Here is an 18,087-nt window from a genome sequence, read left to right on the forward strand (position 1 = left end):
GTTCAACACGTAGCTTGCTTCAGATCCAGATTTAAAGCTGGGTCACATCATGAGCGGCTGCTCTTAGAAGTACTAAATTTTTCTGTCTATCATTTCCTCCAAAGCTGCAAAGTGAAGACATGATAGCACAGTTCTCCCAGGCTGTGGATTGGTAAGTTATCTCCCCACCCGTGTTTGTGTGTGTGTGTGTGTGTGCATGCATGCATGCATGTATGTGTACGCTTCTTGGCATGCATGTACGGTTTTGAGCAGTTTCCTATCTACATAGGTGCTAGGGAGGGGACAGCAATTTTTTTCTGGCTTTGACTGCCCCCAAAACCAGTTGCCATTCAGGGCAAGGATTGCCCCTGACCTTATGCTATATCTCAAATTCAGTTCTAGGGGGAAATCGCCTTTCAGCTCTAAGTTTAGAGCTGTGGGGATACAGAAAACAAGCCTCCCTCCAACAGCTCAGAGGTTTGCTCTGCCCCTGTACAGAAGGGGCACTGGGAGCATCCCTCGCTTGTAAAGGCAAGCTCCCTCCTCTAGCTTGCAGCTAAAGAAGAGAGCTGGAGATGGCTCAGCTTCCTCTGCCTCTTCCCCCCAAGCTCCAAGTTCCCAGTGGGTGTAGATGAAAGCTCTGCTTCATCTTCACTCTGAAGCAAGGAGGCAGTGGCACATTTGTTTACATCTTCCCATACCTCTTGGTGAGATTGAGCCTTGGATCTAGTCACTAAAACTGTGCAGTATAGGTATGAATGGCTTATTCCCAAGTGGTCCCTGCGGGATGATCTGCACCCATGCAAACATGCATTGGCCTTTCCCCCACTCTTATATTCACTAGATTGATGAACCTGGAATAACTACCACTCATTGGTTCTTCATTTATAAATACTAGCACAAACAAGGATCCTCACTTCACCTGCAGTTATGCAATGAAATATTGGTGATGGAGGAGCTCCTCCTCTAACCAATACTCAGCCATCCTTCTTATGTATACAAGATGAATATAGCCTGCTCAGGGGGTAAGCAGTTTGCATGTAGCCTTCCTTGAGTGTGTACTCTGGGTCCCATCCACCCAAATGTGTCTAGCTTCCACATACCTTAGCTGCCATCTGACTCTTTGTGTATTGAAACTTGCCTAATGCTCCCTGACTCTTTCCTGTCTTCACCCTCCAGGGCAGGCTGCTCAATCCGAGCCTTCGCCTGGCATCCTCACACCAGCAAGTTTGCTGTGGCCCTGCTGGATGACTCCATCCGTGTTTACAACGCAAGCAGGTGAGGGGGCTGGGGTTGGGGTTTTCCTGTCCGCACCTGAGCAGTCAAGTTTCTATTTAGGATTGGCAGGGCCCCACCTATCTGCTCACAGGCAACTCTGAACAAAGCATGGAGCTTGCATGCCAGAATCTCTCTAGCAGTGTGCAGCAGCAGCAGCAGCAGTGCAGCCTAGCATAATGGTTTGCAAGTTTGTCATCTCAGGGCAAGGAAAATAACTGAGTTAAATACAAATAAGAGTAATCTTTAAAAACAACAACAACCAATAAGTGAGTTGAGCCTCAAAAAAGAATACAGGCGCCCCCTCCCCTATTTACACAGGAGTTATGTTCTGGGCCTCTGCATGCATAAGTGAAAATCGCGTAAGTGGGGAGCACCCTTTAAACATCCTCTCTGCTGCTCTCTCTTCAATCCATACCAAAATACTGTATTCACAACTAGAATTGAAGCTCAGGGGCCGGCAAAAGGCTGAAGGACACACAGGAAAGCGGCTGCTGCTGTGCTAACTCTCACATCAGCTGTCATGTGGGGAGGTTGAGCAGCATAAACAAAGCGCCCCCTGCACCTCTGGTCTCTTCAGGGCTTCCTTCATCCTCATGTATGCCCTCTTTGGCTCCGGGGAGGGTCTCCTCGCGAGTCATGAGGACACTCCAGCTCTATCCTGCCATTTCCAGGTTTGAATTGAATTATGTAATTATTTCCCAGCCTATAATAGGTTAGCAGACCTCAGTGCTGACATGGGACTAAGCTGGCCAAGGGTGTTGGGGACAAATACAAGTTAAAATTCCCAGAGGAGTGTAATCTGCCATACGGGTGCTCTGACCTCAGTCTTGCACAATATATATACAGTGGTACCTCTGGTTATGTACTTAATTCATTCTGGAGGTCCGTTCTTAACCTGAAACTGTTCTTAACCTGAAGCACCACTTTAGCTAATGGGGCCTCCTGCTGCTGCTGCTGCCGCCACCACACGATTTCTGTTCTCATCCTGAAGCAAAGTTCTTAACCCGAGGTACTATTTCTGGGTTAGCGGAGTCTGTAACCTGAAGCGTATGTAACCCAAGGTACCACTGTGTTTTTTAATTAATCCAGTGACCTCATGGCCCGTGGATGCGTTCTGAACTTTACAATGCAAGAGTGTCCTGTCAGTTAAGCATAACTTACCAATGTTAAGTGCTCCTGAGTGTGCACTCCTTAGAAAATAAGAAGTGTCTTGCTGACTGGGTCAAAGCCTGATTGAACTAGTCCAGCATTCTTTCCTAGGATCCTAGCAAACCGCAGGTGCTAATTAAATTCCCCTCCAGGAACAGACGGCAGGGGACTTCTGCACCATCTTTTGCCCGTGCCCTCTGTAGAACTCAACACCATTGACCATAGCACCGTTGGCCATTGTAAACAAGGGGCTAAAAGTAACTACTTTTAGTCACAGCTGTGCTAGGTGGCATAGAGGATAAGCAGAGGTCCAGTCCACCCTGTGAACCAGCAGAACGCTGTATTGGGCTTGAATGTGACTTCAGAATCCTTGGCTTTGAAGATCACAGGGTAGTCATGGGCCAATCAGAGCTGCCAGTTCTTGTTCTGATATAGCCCATGATATATCCCCTTAGCTGGAAAGTTTCTGGTTCAGTTTCTTCTGTGGTTCCCTCTTCCCTGCTTCTCTTCTGCAGCGCCACCATCCCGATCCTGAAGCATCGCTTGCAGAGGAACGTGGCATCAGTGGCATGGAAGCCGCTGTGCGCATCTATCCTTGCCGTGGCATGCCACAGCTGTGTGCTGGTTTGGCATCTGGACCCCACTTCGCTTTCCACCAGGTAACCACTTGCTGCAGGGTCTGTCTGAAGCTTGACTGGCCCAGTGGCTGCTTGTCTCCATGACCTGAGCTGTAAGGAAACACTCAGCAAAGGGATAGGAGAACCTCCTGAGACCTTCATATGTTGCTTGACTGCAACTCTCAACATCCCTAATCATCAGCAATGCTGGCTGGGGCTGATGGGAGCTGGGAGTCAGCAATGGGAGAGCCCCCACAGTTTCCCCCATTCCTGACTTAGCAGGTTTCAGGTGCTTGAGATCGTCAGGGATTCCTTTCTCACTCTGGGCTCCGTCTTTAAAGGCTATCCTGTTGTTGTTAATTTGTATAGCGCCCTATACCCACAGGTCTCAGGGTGGTTCACAGCATAAAATCACAGTATTAAAACACAAAATACATAATAAAAACAAAAACAGAAAGAACCCAATAATCCCCCTCCTCCCAAACACATTTTAAAAGGGCATCAGATGTCAGTCAGCCAAAGGCCTGGTTAAAGAGGAACGTTTTTGCCTGGTGCCTAAAGGTGTATAATGAAGGCGCCAGGCGAACCTCACTGGGGAGAGCAGTCCACAAATAGAGACCCACTGCAGAAAAGGCGTGTTCTCGTGTTGCCACTCTCCGGACCTCTTATGGAGGAGGCACATAAAGAAGGGCCACAGAAGATGCCAAGTAGCTGATCTTCCTCCTTCCGCAACCTTTATCCTCCTGTTTTTCCACATTTTTCAGAAAACTGTCTGTACCTCTCTTAAGCCCTCTTCCCCAATCCGATCTGATTTGCTGAAGGTTGGATCGGGGTGGGGAACCTCAGGTCTGTGGCCTGAATTTGGCCCCCCATGCCTCTCTATCTGGCCCTCAAGATTATGACCCCCGCCCCAGGCCTCAGTGACCCTGCTGTGTGCCCTCCACTAGTGGTTCTTCCTGGCTGGAATGTACCCCTCAATGCTCATAATATCTCTTGCTTGCCTGGATAAGGATGGGGAGCATTTTTGCTCTGACTACACCCACCACTGTTTTGTGGCCCCTGAAAGGTTATCCACAAGAGAGCATGGCCATCTGGGTGCCAAAGGTTTCCCAACCCCTGCTTTTGATGTTCATCTCCGCCTTCTCTGGCTCCTGGTATTTCACTAGGCAATGTGCATTTTGCCGATTTCTATAGCTGCATATGCAGTCAAAGCAAGCATTCTCAGGATGATGGACTGCAGGACAGCTGTGTAATCTCAGGTGTACAGAATATACATAGCCCTGCTTATTGCTGCTTCTTTGTTTGCATTCCTCCTGCCTGTGGAGGAATGATATTGTCTCTCTCTCCTGTCCCCCAACAGGCCTTCATCTGGCTGCGCCCAGGTACTCAGCCACCCTGGTCACAGCCCCGTCACGAGCCTGGCCTGGGCACCCAGTGGAGGGTTGCTCCTCTCAGCCTCACCTGTTGACACCGCCATGCTTGTGAGTAGGGCAGTTCATTTATTTACCAGATGTGTTACTTGGCTGCTCCCACAGCCTTTAGATGATGTACAAATGAAATGTTAATAATGATCCAATGTAACAGCATACCCGTTGGTCAGTAGAAGCAACACACTGAGCCCAAGCAACTAATACCTCAATACCAGAGAAGGAATTAGCATCAGTTCACAGGGGGAAAGCAATATAAGAAATATTAAAGCAGTTTAAACGACTTGAGAGAAAAGAGAAGTCCTTTCATGGCATGGAAATAACATTAATGCAGATGCCAGGAGGGCCTTTTTGGGGAAAGCGTATTCATCAGTTGGGGCCATTACTAAGAAGACTCACTCCTTCATTGCCACCCTTTGCACCTCGGAAAGCCCTTAGAGGCACAGGTAGAAGACTCTTTCTATCAGATACTGGGGTCCTTAACCACGTAGGGCTGCATCTCCAGAAATTAATGTGGAGCCAGTGCACCTAGTCCCTATTGACAATCTAGCCACCATATTTGGTGCCATGGGCAATTTCTGCCTTTATGATGCAGGAGGGAGACCACAAAAGCGGTGGAGGTCAGAGCATGTAAAGCTGTGGCCATTCAATGACCTCGTGTGCTTGTAGCTCCCAACCACAGGAAAAGGATGAGAGATTACTGGGCATCGGCTGTGGAAGCAGAAGGGCTTCCAAGCTGTCGAAGGAAAGATGACTTATTCCTGCAGACATGCGTTGTGTTAAAGCTAGACAGAAAATAAAAGTCCAATACTGCTAAGAGCAGGCATCCCCAGACTATGCCCTCCAGCTGTTTTGGGACTACAACTCCCATCATCCCTAGCTAACAGGACCAGTGCTCAGGGATGGTGGGAATTGTAGTCCCAAAACAGCTGAAGGGCCGTGTTTGAGGATGCCTGGCTAAGAGCGATGATTGTGGTGCTCTTCTCTGATTCTCAGACCTTGTTCCCTTTAGGTGTGGGATGTATCCACCGAAAACTGCATCCAGTTGCAGTGGTTTGGAGGAGGCGGGGTCACATACCTGGCTTGGTCTCCTGACGGCAGCAAAGTATTAGCAGCCACACCTTCAGCAGTCTTCAGGTGAGAAGAGAGGGCCTGGAAGCCAGCAGCATGGGGTCAACCCCAAACCCCAGGAGAGGCTGCTTCATTAAAGTAAATGAGGCACATTGCACCACCAGCCGCAGTCTGTCCTCAGCCACCCCCCACCTTCCTGCCTTCTTACTTGCAACCAGTCCAGGGGTTGGTCCTGCCTGCCAGTTTCCTCCTCCTTAGTCTCAGAGTTGCCCTTGAAGAATTGAGCAGAGAGGATGGGAACAGAACTGGAACTCCTGCCATTGGCTCTAGCACCACCTGCTGTTGGCCTCCTTCTTTCCAACGCCACCAATCCCAGTGGTCAGCAGTCACCATTGATCAGCCCTCTGCGCCTTGTCTAGCGCTGGACCATGGCGGCAGGTTAAAGTGGAGAAGCATTCGTTGCCACAGTTCTCCCGTGAGCGTTTCCTTATACTGAATTGCACTCAAATTAACTCTGCTTCTTTCTACCCCCTTGTGCTTCTCTTCGCAGGGTATGGGAAGTTCAGATGTGGACTTGTGAGAAGTGGCCAACCATCAAAGGTCCTTGCCGGGTAAGTCAGGGAGGCAGCCTGGGGGAATATGTGGACAAAAGCAACCGGAAGTCCAGGCCCTCTTATTTTTCTATTGCTTTCTCTTTCAGAGCCTGTGGCCCTGCAGATGTTGCTGGACTACAACTCCCATCAGCATGAGCAATGTTCAGGGATGTTGCAAGTTGTCGTTGAGTAACACCTGCAGGGTTACAGGTCCCTATCGCTGTTAGAATAATCTAGATAGGCTATTATTTGCTGTGGAAACATAGAGTAACTTGTGCCCAGTGAGTTTGTGGCTTTGCTGAGATCCCCACCCCAAACTTAGGCCTCCTAGGTGTGGCTCCATTTATTACTTGCTTGACCATGTGGGTTTTCTTCCAAGCCCCACTTTCAGCAACCTGACTCACCCAAGCCTCACTCTGACTCCCCTCGGTTTTTATGAGTCAGCCTCTGAAATATCCATGGCTACAACAGTCCTGACTAGGTCCCATTTGCCGAATGTGGCGTTTCTCACCTTGAAAGTCATATTATGCATTTAGCACAGGATTTTTAGACCCTCCTTGACCCTGGCCTAAGTTAAGAGTGTGTCTGTTTATGTGTCTTCCCTCAAAGACTGGCTGTTGGAGTCCGGATGGCAGCCGCTTGCTCTTCACAGTCCAGGGGGAATCGGTGATATATTCTTTGTCTTTCCTGGAATATAGCGGTGAGTAACTTGTAACTTGAGCGGCTTGTAACTAGTGAAGCTGTGTGGATTCTGCAAATGCGGAAAATGGGTTCCAAACCCACCATTCTGCATCTTCCTGTCTGTCTCAATAAGTTTCTAACTTATAAGCCAGGGTTTCCCAAACTTGAGTCTCCAGTTGGTTTTGGACTACAATTCCCATCATCCTTGACCGCTGGTCCTGCTTGCTAGGGATGATGGGAGTTGTAGTCTAAAAACAGCTGGAGACCCAAGTTTGGGAAACCTTGCTATAAGCCTGGGGTCGGCAACCTAAGGCCCATGGGCCGGTAGCGGCCCAAGAGGCTTGTCTAACCGGCCCATGGCGACCCCTGCCGCTGCCCGCTCTTACTGGTGCGGCGCGGCGTGGTGCAGCGCAGGGACCGACTTCCGGGTTGATGGCGCCTGTCCTCATGTGCACGGGCTCTCCTCCGACCCGGATGTGTGCTGGAAATAGTGTGTGTGCACGTTTGCGGGACGGAGAAGTGCCCGTGCGCATGTGCACATGCTATTTCCGGTGCACTTCTGGGTCGGAGGAGTGCCGGAAATAGCGTGTGCGCATGCTCACGGGCGCTCCTCCGACCCGGAATAGCACATGTGCGCACACACTCCAGCCCATCCTCCGATGGACAGAGCGTTGACTGGCCCATCCTCGGATAAGGTTGCCAACCTCTGCTATAAGTGCTACAGAGGGAGGCTTTGAAATCCTGCCTGGGACAGGGATCTTTGCCCCCTGGCAGCCTCCAATATCTAGCATCTTGCATGTGGGCTGTCCTTCACCTAAGGACCTTGAGTTATCTTCATCCTCACAAAACCTTTGAGGTGTAGGAGGCTGAGAGAGAGGTGATTTTTTTTTTTTTGTAAGGCTACCCAGTAAGCTCTGTGGCTGGTTGGGGGTTGGATACAGGCATTTATCTCCTCTCAAAGTTACTTGCAGATGTAATGCTCTCCCTACCTAGTACTTATCACAAATAACGCCACCCTTTAATTTCAGACCTTCTTTATTTTTGGTACTCTGACCTACCGCACACAATTGTTTATCGTCCTGTGTATACCAGCACTTCCCTCTGTTTAAAAGCTTCCTTCTGGCTCCCCTCCACCTCCCGCTCCCGACTACTACTAGAGGAGAGACTGTAGCTGAATGAAGGTGTGCACGTACAATACCTGGCCACCTCTGGAAGCAGCGGCGTAGCTAGCTGGTTGGGTGCCTGGGGCGGCATGTGTGCCCTGCACCCTGGAGCAGAGCGAGCCACTCATGGCGACAGGGGGAGCTGTGGCAGGGTGCGCTGTGTGGAGCCTTGCTGCTGTCCCTCCCCTCAGCTGTACGGTGGCAGCCTGAGGGAGACGTGGCAGGCAGACACAAACCCTATGCTGCAGTTACGTGCAGCGTGGAGCCTGTAGGCGCCTGAGCCACCGCGTCAATCCTAGGAGAGATCATAATCATAATCGTAATTTTTATTTATACCCTGCCCTCCCCAGCCAAGGCCAGGCTCAGGGCGGCTAACAAGCAATAATAAAAACAAGTTGAATGAATACAACTTTAAAACAAGATTAAAATACAACATTAAAATATTGAAACAATAAAATATTAAAATGCAGCCTCATCACAGGAGGAGAAAGGAAAAAAGAAAGAGGGGGAGGGAATCAAATTGCCAGGCGGAACAACTCTGTCTTACGGGCCCTGCAGAAAGAAATCAGATCCTGCAGGGCTTGGGCACGCTGCAGGCCCTGCGGTAAGTGCCACCCCCCCATGCTGTGGCGCCCAATGCCACCCCCCCTCCCCAGCTATGCCTCTTGTCTGGAACTTTTGTGTGTCTGTGTTTTAACGGATCAGGTAGCAGCTGCTGGGGAAGAGCATCCTCTGCTTGAGACCCTGGAGAGCAGCTGCCAGTCATGTTTTATTATTTATTGAATTCCTGCTCTAATTTTCATTCGAATGAATCCCAAAGCTGCTTACAAGCAGTAAGCAACTATAACATGAAAGAACGCAATAGTAGAACACCACAAATGCAGCGTAAATCACACAGAATCATTCACGAATCATCAGTGAAACAATTGCAGTCTGTAAAACACTGTTCATAGAATTGTAGAGTTGGAAGGGAACCCAGGGGTCATCTAGTCCAACCCCTGCAATGCAGGAATCTCAGCTGAAGCATTCAGGACAGATGGCCATCCAACCTTTGCTTAAAAACTTCCAAAAAAGGAGAGTCCGCCAACTCTCGTGGGAGTTTGTTCCATTTCTGAACAGCTAACTGTCAAGAAAATTTTCCTAATGTTTTGTCAGAATCTCCTGTCTTGTAACTTGAAGCCATTGGTTTGAGTCCTACCCTCCAGAGCAGGAGAAAACAAGCATGCTCCCTCCTCCATGTGACAGCCCTTGAGATACTTGAAGATGGCTATCATGTCTCCTCTTTTCCAGGCTAAACATAACCAACTCCTTCAAGCGCTCCTCATAAGGCTTAGTTTCCAGACCCTTGATCATCTTGGTTGCCCTCCTCTGCACACGTTCCAGCTTGTCAACAAAGCAAATAAGCTAAACATTAAGGAAGAGTCCTGTAATATGATTAACAAATCAATACCACATTTATAACCTATAAAACAATATTAACATCATCCACAAAATAGCAACCAAAAGGTAAACTAAGCCCTGTTAAGTTCATACACACACTTTCCACACTCCCATGACTCATAATATTTCACTGTTTCACTGCTCATTAAAATACAGTGGTACCTTGGGTTACATACGCTTCAGGTTACAGACTCCGCTAACCCAGAAATAGTACCTCGCGTTAAGAACTTTGCTTCAGGATGAGAACAGAAATCGTGCTCTGGTGGGGGGGGCGGCAGCAGGAGGCCCCATTAGCTAAAGTGGTGCTTCAGGTTAAGAACAGTTTCAGGTTAAGAATGGAGCTCTGGAACTAATTAAATTCTTAACCCGAGGTACCACTGTACACATCATGCCTGTGGCAGCAACTCCCTTCTGAAGGCTCCTCGGGCTTGTAGTGAGGGCAGCAAAGCTGAAACCAACCACCCCCTGATGGCAAACAGAGTCTCCTCTCCCAGTTCTTCCTCTGGAAACAGCTTTCTTATGAAAGCTCCTAGGGCGAGGCAGGTGGGAAAAGCCATTACCTGCTGGCGAATATACACTCTCCTTCCCGCAGGTGGACAATACTGGATTAGAGAAACAAATAGTTTGATTTCCTGTAAGGCAGGAGTGGAAAACCTTTCTCAGGCTGAGGGTCACATTCCCTGCTGAGGGCTGCATATCAGTGGTGGGTGGAGCCAGAGCAACAAATGTGATTACCGTGGTACCTCGGGTTAAGTACTTAATTCGTTCTGGAGGTCCGTTCTTAACCTGAAACTGTTCTTAACCTGAAGCACCACTTTAGCTAATGGGGCCTCCCACTGCTGCCTTGCCGCCGGAGCATGATTTCTGTTCTCATCCTGAAGCAAAGTTCGTAACCCGAGGTAATATTTCTGGGTTAGTGGCGTCTGTAACCTGAAGCATATGTAACCTGAAGCGTGTGTAACCCGAGTTACCACTGTATTAACTTTGCACTGTCAGCTTACACACCCCTCCATCTAGGCAAATGAGAGGTATTATCAGAGTGACACATCTCAGCCATGCAAAAGCACTCAGAGGCCCTGTGGGGGTCCATTTCCCCCAGGCTTCAGGTTCCCCATACCTGCTATAAGGAAATGTCCTATGTTCTTCCTCCTCCTATTGTTTTGTTTCCCTCGGAATGACTTTTTCCATCCTCTTCTCAGGGGAACAGCAAGGGCAGGTTGGTGGGTCGAAAACAGCTTCCATCGTGGCTGATCTGTCGGAAACCACTTTTGAGACCCTGTATGGAGAGGAGAGGTGAGAGGAAGGGAGAAAAACATGTGTCTTGTAAGTGCCGCACAGGCACATAACTGAGTGTTAGTTGGTGCAAGATTCTAGCCCTTAAAGGCTGCTAAGATAGGATTCAGAACGTGGACGATGTTGTGTGAAATCTCAGAAAGGGACTGGGGTTGGGGTCTTCCCGAGAAGAAAGTCTTATATTGCACTCCCTTCATCATTAGGAGCAGAATCAGCGAGACTGGTGCTGTGTTGTTTTGAGAGAGTTCACCCCACCCCAACACGTGGTTATTTATTAGATGGTCTAAAAATCCATGCTTTTATTACCCTGAAAATGCATGAGCATTTGCTTATCTTGCTGGATTCTTATGCAAGAGGAGGGACTAGTCACATGCCAGTCACATGCAAGAGGAGGGACTAAAAGTTATATGCTGTGGTTTTGAAGCCTTACCAAACCCTTACTACAGGTGACTGCTATTCCCAACCAGCTTGTGAATTTTGCCAGGCATTGCTTATAGCCTAGAAAGTGAAGCTCGCTTGTTAGTTTTGCAGTTGGGTGCTGCATGTTGTTTAAGTAATCTTGTTATATTTATAGTATAGAAATGTTTGTTTTTTTGGTATGTTGCTATATTTTTGTTTTGCAACGTTACTGTGAAATTATTTTTGTAGTGTCTGTTTGAAATGTCCTGTTTCTTTGTTGTAAGCCACTATGAGCATAATTTTTGGCATACAAATAAAACGAATGAATGAAAGTGTATCTGTGTAGTCTTGAGGGCTGGAAACCTGCTTTTTTAAAAATAGCAAAAGGACAAAATTAACAAGATGTTAAGTTTTATACCCACTGCTGAATACACACGAGCCAGGAAATGAATAAAGGCTTTAGCATTTTGATTATTTTCTTGTTTATCTTAAAAGCCCATCTTAATAATCAGTGTATGAATATGCAAAAGTCCGGCCCTGCAGCTATCATTTTTGTTGGTTTATTACATTTATATGCCTTCTTCCCTCTAGGAAGCTTCAGGCGGCATTCTTCCCCTTCCCATGTTATCCTCACAACAGCTCTGTGAAGTAGGCTAGGCTGAGAGGTAGTAACTGGCTCAAGGTCATCCAGTGGTTTCCCAGGCCTAGTACTAGACAAATACTGTACCACACTGGTGTAAATACTATACCACTCCCCCCCCCCACATCATCATTCCACATCCTGACTGTGATCCCCAACTCTTCTCTTGGCTTGAGTATGGATGTCTTACCTTGAGTGTTTCTCCATTGGCCTTTCATTTTGTATTCTTGTGTTCCAGGATTGGAGGGGAGGTTCTTTCCATGGTCTGGGACCCAAGTGGTGAGAGGCTTGCAGTTGTCATCAGAGGTAAAGTCCTCTACAGTCAAAACTTTTGACGAGATAGGGAGAGCTGGGGAGGCTGGGTGCGTTTCTCACAATAAGCCAGTACATACAGTAATGGCCTGAATATAAGCCACACTTTTTTTCCAGATTCCGACCATGAAAAGTTAAAAGTGCGGCTTAAATTTGCAACCTTAAAAATTGTCTTTTACGTTTTCTTCCACATTTGCCATTTGCGGGTGTGAATGCCTGCGGAATTTTAAGGGAGCTGCTTATATTCGGGTATTGTCTTCCTGCCCCCCTTGAATTTTAAAGGTATGGCTTAATTGCGAGTGCTTCTTACATTTGGCCCAATACGGTAATTTTTATTCCAAATCAGAAGACAACATTTTTTTTGGGGGGGGGACCCATTCCCCCCAACCCCAATAAAGCATTGCTTCTTATTTTACTTTGTGGAGCAACCGATATGCACCCTCGGTCACCTTATGCAGATGCTATAGTCAAGTGAAAAATGTGTCTACCTCTTTTTTGTTCTTTTCAAATGCACGCAAGTAGTGGCTGACACTTTCCCCAGTTGCTCTTTGTGTATTTGTTTTAATGGACAAAGGATACATACGCACATACTTCTCACTTGTAAGTTTCCTCGTGGTTTGGTTTTTGTTGCACTTACCCTGTGAGGTAAAAGAGACCGAGAATGAATGGCAAGCCTAAGGTAAGGTTGCCATATTTCAAAAAGTAAAATTCCTGACACCTGCAAAGTTGTTGAGCTTTTGCACCCGAAAACCAGGATGTCCATCCCTTCCTTGCTCCCAAAAGGAAAACGAGAACCAGCCTTTTTTTCACCCTGTCCTGTTGGAGAGATGGCAAGTGGCCCACGTGTAAGCTTAAGAGCACGAAATGGCTTGTGTTTGGTAGTGCTTAAAATAACTCTTCTCTAATCTGCATTTTAAAGCATTCTGTGATCCTCTCTAAGGCTGGGGCTTCAGAGAAAGAGAGGGAAAGGTCCAGGCTGCACCTTGGCTCAAAATTCCTAAAATGGGATACCGAATTACAAACCAGGCAGTTTTTTGTGTGAATCTTTTGAAAGAGTGCGGGAGGGACGAGAGCAATTAGCACCAGTTTGCAAGCACACCATCTCCTTTCTCGTGGCTTCGTATTTGATTGGAAAGACTTGTTTCAATGGGAAAGAGACAACTGTGGTTTTCCTACTGAAGCAGGCCACTGCCTGGCCCAGGCGACACTCTCTGTTCAGCCACACCTTCCACCAGACCTGCTTCCTTGAGTGTTTTTTTCGCCTGGCTAGAATGTGTCTGCTTGCCCTCTTAATGCCATTTGCTTCACTGGGTGGCGGGTGGCAAGAGGTTTGTGAGTGTATGTAGAAACCAGCAAGTGGTACCTTGGCTGTCGAGCAGCTTGGCTCCTGAACAAATTGGCTCCTGAACGCCGCAAACCCAGAAGCAAGTGTTCCCATTTGCAAACATTTTTCAGAAGCCATTTTTCAGAAGCCAAATGTCAGACGCAGCTTCCATGGCTTCTGATTGAGTGCAGGAAGCTCCTGCAGCCAATCGGAAGCTGCGCCTTGGTTTTTTAACAGTTCCGGGAGTCGAATGGACTCCCGGAATGGATTAAGTTTGATAACCAAGGTACCACTGTATTACCTTTCTGCAGGGAGTAAACAAACACCATTCCAGTCACATTAGTTGGTGTATCCACTTTTGCCTTTGGCTCCTCCCATTGCTGACATGGTGCCCCTTGGAAGATTGTCTACACGGGCACATGACCCTCGGTCTGAAAAAAGGGGTCGCCACCCTTGTTGCGAAAGATAAACATAACATGATGTCTGGTGTACTTCCATCTCTGCAGTCTGAGCCCAGGCCATTATCCAGATGTTCTAGAAGCCTCAACAGAGACACCAAGGGTACTGAACCCACCTAGTATCCTGCCCTCAGCAGTCTTTGTAGATTGCATTGACAGTACTTGTTTAAAAGCCTATCATCATGGCCTTAAAGGCTGCAGACCTAAAACAGTAGGCTCTGTCCGATTTCTGTGCATAAATTCTACATGTCGCTCTGTTCCCTCACCTTTTTCTGTTTTCTTTTGGCAGGAAATTGTGATTCTCCCGACTGCAGGGTCATCATTGCCGTGTTTCGCACCCGCAACAGCCCTGTGTTTGAGCTTTTGCCATGGTTTGTATTGACATGCTTTGGTTTTCTGGTTGCTCTTAAACTGGAAATGGAATCCGTGAGCCCCATGTCATTCCAGCCTTTGTGCTTCTGTAGGTGTCAAAATGTTAGGAAGGTGCCTTATAACCTGGTCAGAGGATATGACCCTCTAGATCAGCGGTTTTCAACCTGTGGGTCCCCAGATGTTGTTGGACTACAACTCCCATCATCCCTGAGCTCTGGCCTTGCTAGCTAGGGGTGATGGGAGTTGTAGTTTAGCTTCCCTTTCAGCAGCTCAGTGGTAGACTGAGTGTGCATTTACATTACCTCCTTAGAATGCAGTAAAGTTGTTCCACACCCCGATGCATTTTCTTTTTGTTTTTTTTATAAGATATTTATTAAGATTTTTTAAGGTATTACAATGAAGTGAAAATAAATAAATAACAAAAATACAAACTAAAAATAATTAAAAACACACAAATTTTCCATTGCTTATTTTCCTTTAACTTGTTTCCCGGACCTCCTCATACCTCCCTTTTTTGTATTCCACCACAAATTGTTGGTTCAGCAAATCCTTACCATTATATTATTACCTATTTATAATCCTTTTTTCATATTCTCTTAAAGCATTACAGCTGGAAACCACTTAATTTCAATCCAACATCATTCTAGCACTCATTAATTTTACAATATTTCTGTAGATAGTCTTTAAATTTCTTCCAATCTTCTTCCACCGACTCTTCTCCCTGGTCTCGGATTCTGCCAGTCATTTCTGCCAATCCCATATAGTCCATCACCTTCATCTGCCATTCTTCCAAAGTGGGTAGATCTTGTGTCTTCCAATACTTTGCAATAAGTATTCTTGCTGCTGTTGTAGCGTACATAAAAAAAGTTATGTCCTTCTTTGGCACCAATTGGCCGACAATGCCCAGAAGAAAGGCCTCTGGTTTCTTCAGGAAGGTATATTTAAATACCTTTTTCATTTCATTATAGATCATTTCCCAGAAAGCCTTAATTCTTGGGCACGTCCACCAAAGGTGAAAGAATGTACCTTCAGTTTCTTTGCATTTCCAGCATTTATTATCGGGCAAATGATATATTTTTGCAAGCTTGACTGGGGTCATGTACCACCTGTATATCATTTTCATAATATTCTCTCTTAAGGCATTGCATGCCGTAAATTTCATACCTGTGGTCCACAACTGTTCCCAGTCAGCAAACATAATGTTATGTCCAACATCTTGTGCCCATTTGATCATAGCAGATTTCACCGTTTCATCCTGAGTATTCCATTTCAACAGCAAGTTATACATCCTTGACAAAATCTTAGTTTTGGGTTCTAACAGTTCTGTTTCTAATTTTGATTTTTCCACCTGGAAGCCAATTTTCTTGTCCAAATTATATCTCCACCCCCATCACCCAAAGCTTCACATCAACATGACTTCATTAGTGTCAAATTCGTTTCTGTTCGCTAAACACCAGGGGGTGGGGATGTCTTTACCCTGTGCAAAGGTGTTCACACCTTTAACAGAAAAGAATTAGGAGCAGCTTAAGGACTCTGGTGGGAAGCTGGTTTGAGAAACACCGCTTCAAATGATAGTATCTTATAACAAAGCACAGGGTACACATACACGTTTTTTAGAAAGATGTGCAAACATGGATTAAAAACCCATCACTGAAAATGCAAGGAGTGCGCAGTGTGAACATGGCCGGAGTATTGGGTTTGGATAAAGGAACTTCATGGTTTGAATCCACCCAGCAACAAAATAAATGCTTAATTTCTCCAGGGCTGCTTCACACATGACAGGTACATCTCACAGAAGTACAGTGGTACATCAGGTTGCATACGCTTCAGGTTACATACGCTTCAGGTTACAGACTCCGCTAACCCAGAAATAGTGCTTCAGGTTAAGAACTTTGCTTCAGGCTGAGAACAGAAATCGTGCTCCGGCGGCGCAGCAACAGCAGGAGGCCCCATTAGCTAAGGTGTTGCTTCAGGTTAAGAACAGTTTCAGGTTAAGTACGGACCTCTGGAACGAATTAAGTACTTAACCCGAGGTATACCACTGTAGTATGGAGTTTTGAGTCTAAAAAGTGTACCATAGGAAGCTCTAGTGGGTTGCAGGCAGGCAAAACAGGAGTGTACTACTGCTGCTACGAATAATAATAATTAGTTAATAATTAATAATTTATACCCCGCCCATCTGGCTGGGTTTCCCCAGCCACTTTGGGCAGTTTCCAACAAAATATTAAAAATACAAAAAAATTCAAACGTTAAAAACTTATTTAAACAGGGCTGCCTTCAGATGTCTTCTAAAAGTCAGAGAGTTGTTTATTTCCTTGACATGTGCTGGGAAGGCGTTCCACAGGGTGAGCATCACTGCTGAGAAGGCCCTCTGCCTGGTTCCCTGTAACTTCACTTCTCGCAGGGAGGGAACCACCAGAAGGCCCTCGGTGCTGGACCTCAGTGTCCGGGTTGAATGATGGGGGTGGAGGTGCACCTTCAGGTATACTGGCCTCCTTCAGGTATTCACTCATCATGAATGGGCTGTTCTCATGTGAGGGTGAGCATGTGGGAGCTGAAGCAGGGGGTTCTTTTGCATAAAGTGGTAATCCTCACTGGAGATCTCTTGCTCTTAGTGTCCTTTAGCCTATGACTTAAGCTTTTATTGTGATGTTAAATGACATAAGAATCACAAAACCCTACTCTGGAAGCACTGTATATGGACTACTCTGCATGTAAGAATAAAACTGATCAAAGCTCCGTACCAAAAGTCTGTGGTTAGTATAAACTTTACAGACTAAGCAAACTCAGATGGCATCCGCAATTTTACATAATTTGGGGGAAAGGCAGTGTACTGCCCTGAAATGCTGAGTGCTTATAATCTTGTCCAGTACCTCCCTCCCCCTTCTTCTTCTGTTGCTGCTTGTGAGATTTCCCCAGGCACTACTGCCCTTATGCTTTTAAGCTTATCCACAGCCACAAAGCTCTGAAACGTGCTTCTTCTTTTAATATGAAAACTGAGATTTTCAGGCTTTTAAAAACGATTGATGAACAATTGCATTGCATTGGGGAGCTGGCAGGGGTTGTGTCTTGTGTGGCAGTGATGCAATAATAATAATAAATTGCTTGGCTTAGAAGAAGGCCTCCTCTCTCTCATAAGGAGATGCTTCTTCTAAAATAGTTCCTATATATATATACATAAATCATCTTAACAAACAGAAGATACTTCTATTCTCTTATTACTGGGTTTAAAACTCATCAGATTTATTCCCCTGAGACTACTTTGTAATCGAGTGACAGCCCTAACTTATTTCAAATATTTATCGTTCGCCTGTTCATAACTCAAGGTGGTTCACAAGCAGTGTCTAAAAATAGTTTAGAAGAACCTTTGAAGCATGTGCCATAAAGCAAAACCTATATTTGTCAGCACAAAAACAACAGTGATGAATTAACCTCTTAACCAAACCCCCAACCCTTCCAGTCAAATGTGTGTTGCAGCCTTTTCTGAACGCCAGGGGAGAAGTTCTAATAGGAATACTGAAGAGGGAATGTTTTAACTTCTAGTAAATGCTACTGATCTCACTTCCTACCCTAAAATAGCACCGGAGTCTTGTGGGATGCAGGAAAGGACAATGTATGTATAGAAAAATCAGAAGTTGAGTTCTTGAGGATTATTGTTTACATATTTATTCTGCCCCAGTCCAAATCGACTAATGATCGCAGCTTGATTAATGCCCGTTTAATGTAAATGGGTTTTAATGCACTGTAATTTTGAGCTTTAGTATATTTATTTCACATTTATGTACCACTTGATTGTAATTAAACCTCAAAGCAGTTTGCAAAACAGATGAAAATGCAATTATCAGTAAGAGAAACAGTTAAAAACAAATATTTGAAACATTCAGAAACAAT

The 18,087-nt window shown here is 46.1% G+C and overlaps 1 protein-coding gene across 2 annotated transcripts in view; it reads left to right on the forward strand.

The window, feature by feature from the left end:
- Positions 1-18,087, forward strand: part of AAAS (aladin WD repeat nucleoporin) — a 28,668-nt gene that overhangs the window by 6,651 nt on the left and 3,930 nt on the right. The window contains exons 6-15 of one of the 2 annotated variants that reach the window (XM_053374375.1): positions 105-151; positions 1,159-1,257; positions 2,922-3,065; positions 4,384-4,504; positions 5,463-5,587; positions 6,072-6,132; positions 6,724-6,814; positions 10,598-10,691; positions 11,969-12,036; positions 14,114-14,195. In XM_053374375.1, the coding sequence (XP_053230350.1) occupies positions 105-151; positions 1,159-1,257; positions 2,922-3,065; positions 4,384-4,504; positions 5,463-5,587; positions 6,072-6,132; positions 6,724-6,814; positions 10,598-10,691; positions 11,969-12,036; positions 14,114-14,195 (932 nt within the window). The remainder of the gene's footprint in view (positions 1-104; positions 152-1,158; positions 1,258-2,921; positions 3,066-4,383; positions 4,505-5,462; positions 5,588-6,071; positions 6,133-6,723; positions 6,815-10,597; positions 10,692-11,968; positions 12,037-14,113; positions 14,196-18,087) is intronic. The other variant, XM_053374386.1, reaches the window with a different exon arrangement.

This window comes from Podarcis raffonei, chromosome 2, assembly GCF_027172205.1.
Source record: "Podarcis raffonei isolate rPodRaf1 chromosome 2, rPodRaf1.pri, whole genome shotgun sequence".
NCBI classification, from domain to species: domain Eukaryota; kingdom Metazoa; phylum Chordata; class Lepidosauria; order Squamata; family Lacertidae; genus Podarcis; species Podarcis raffonei.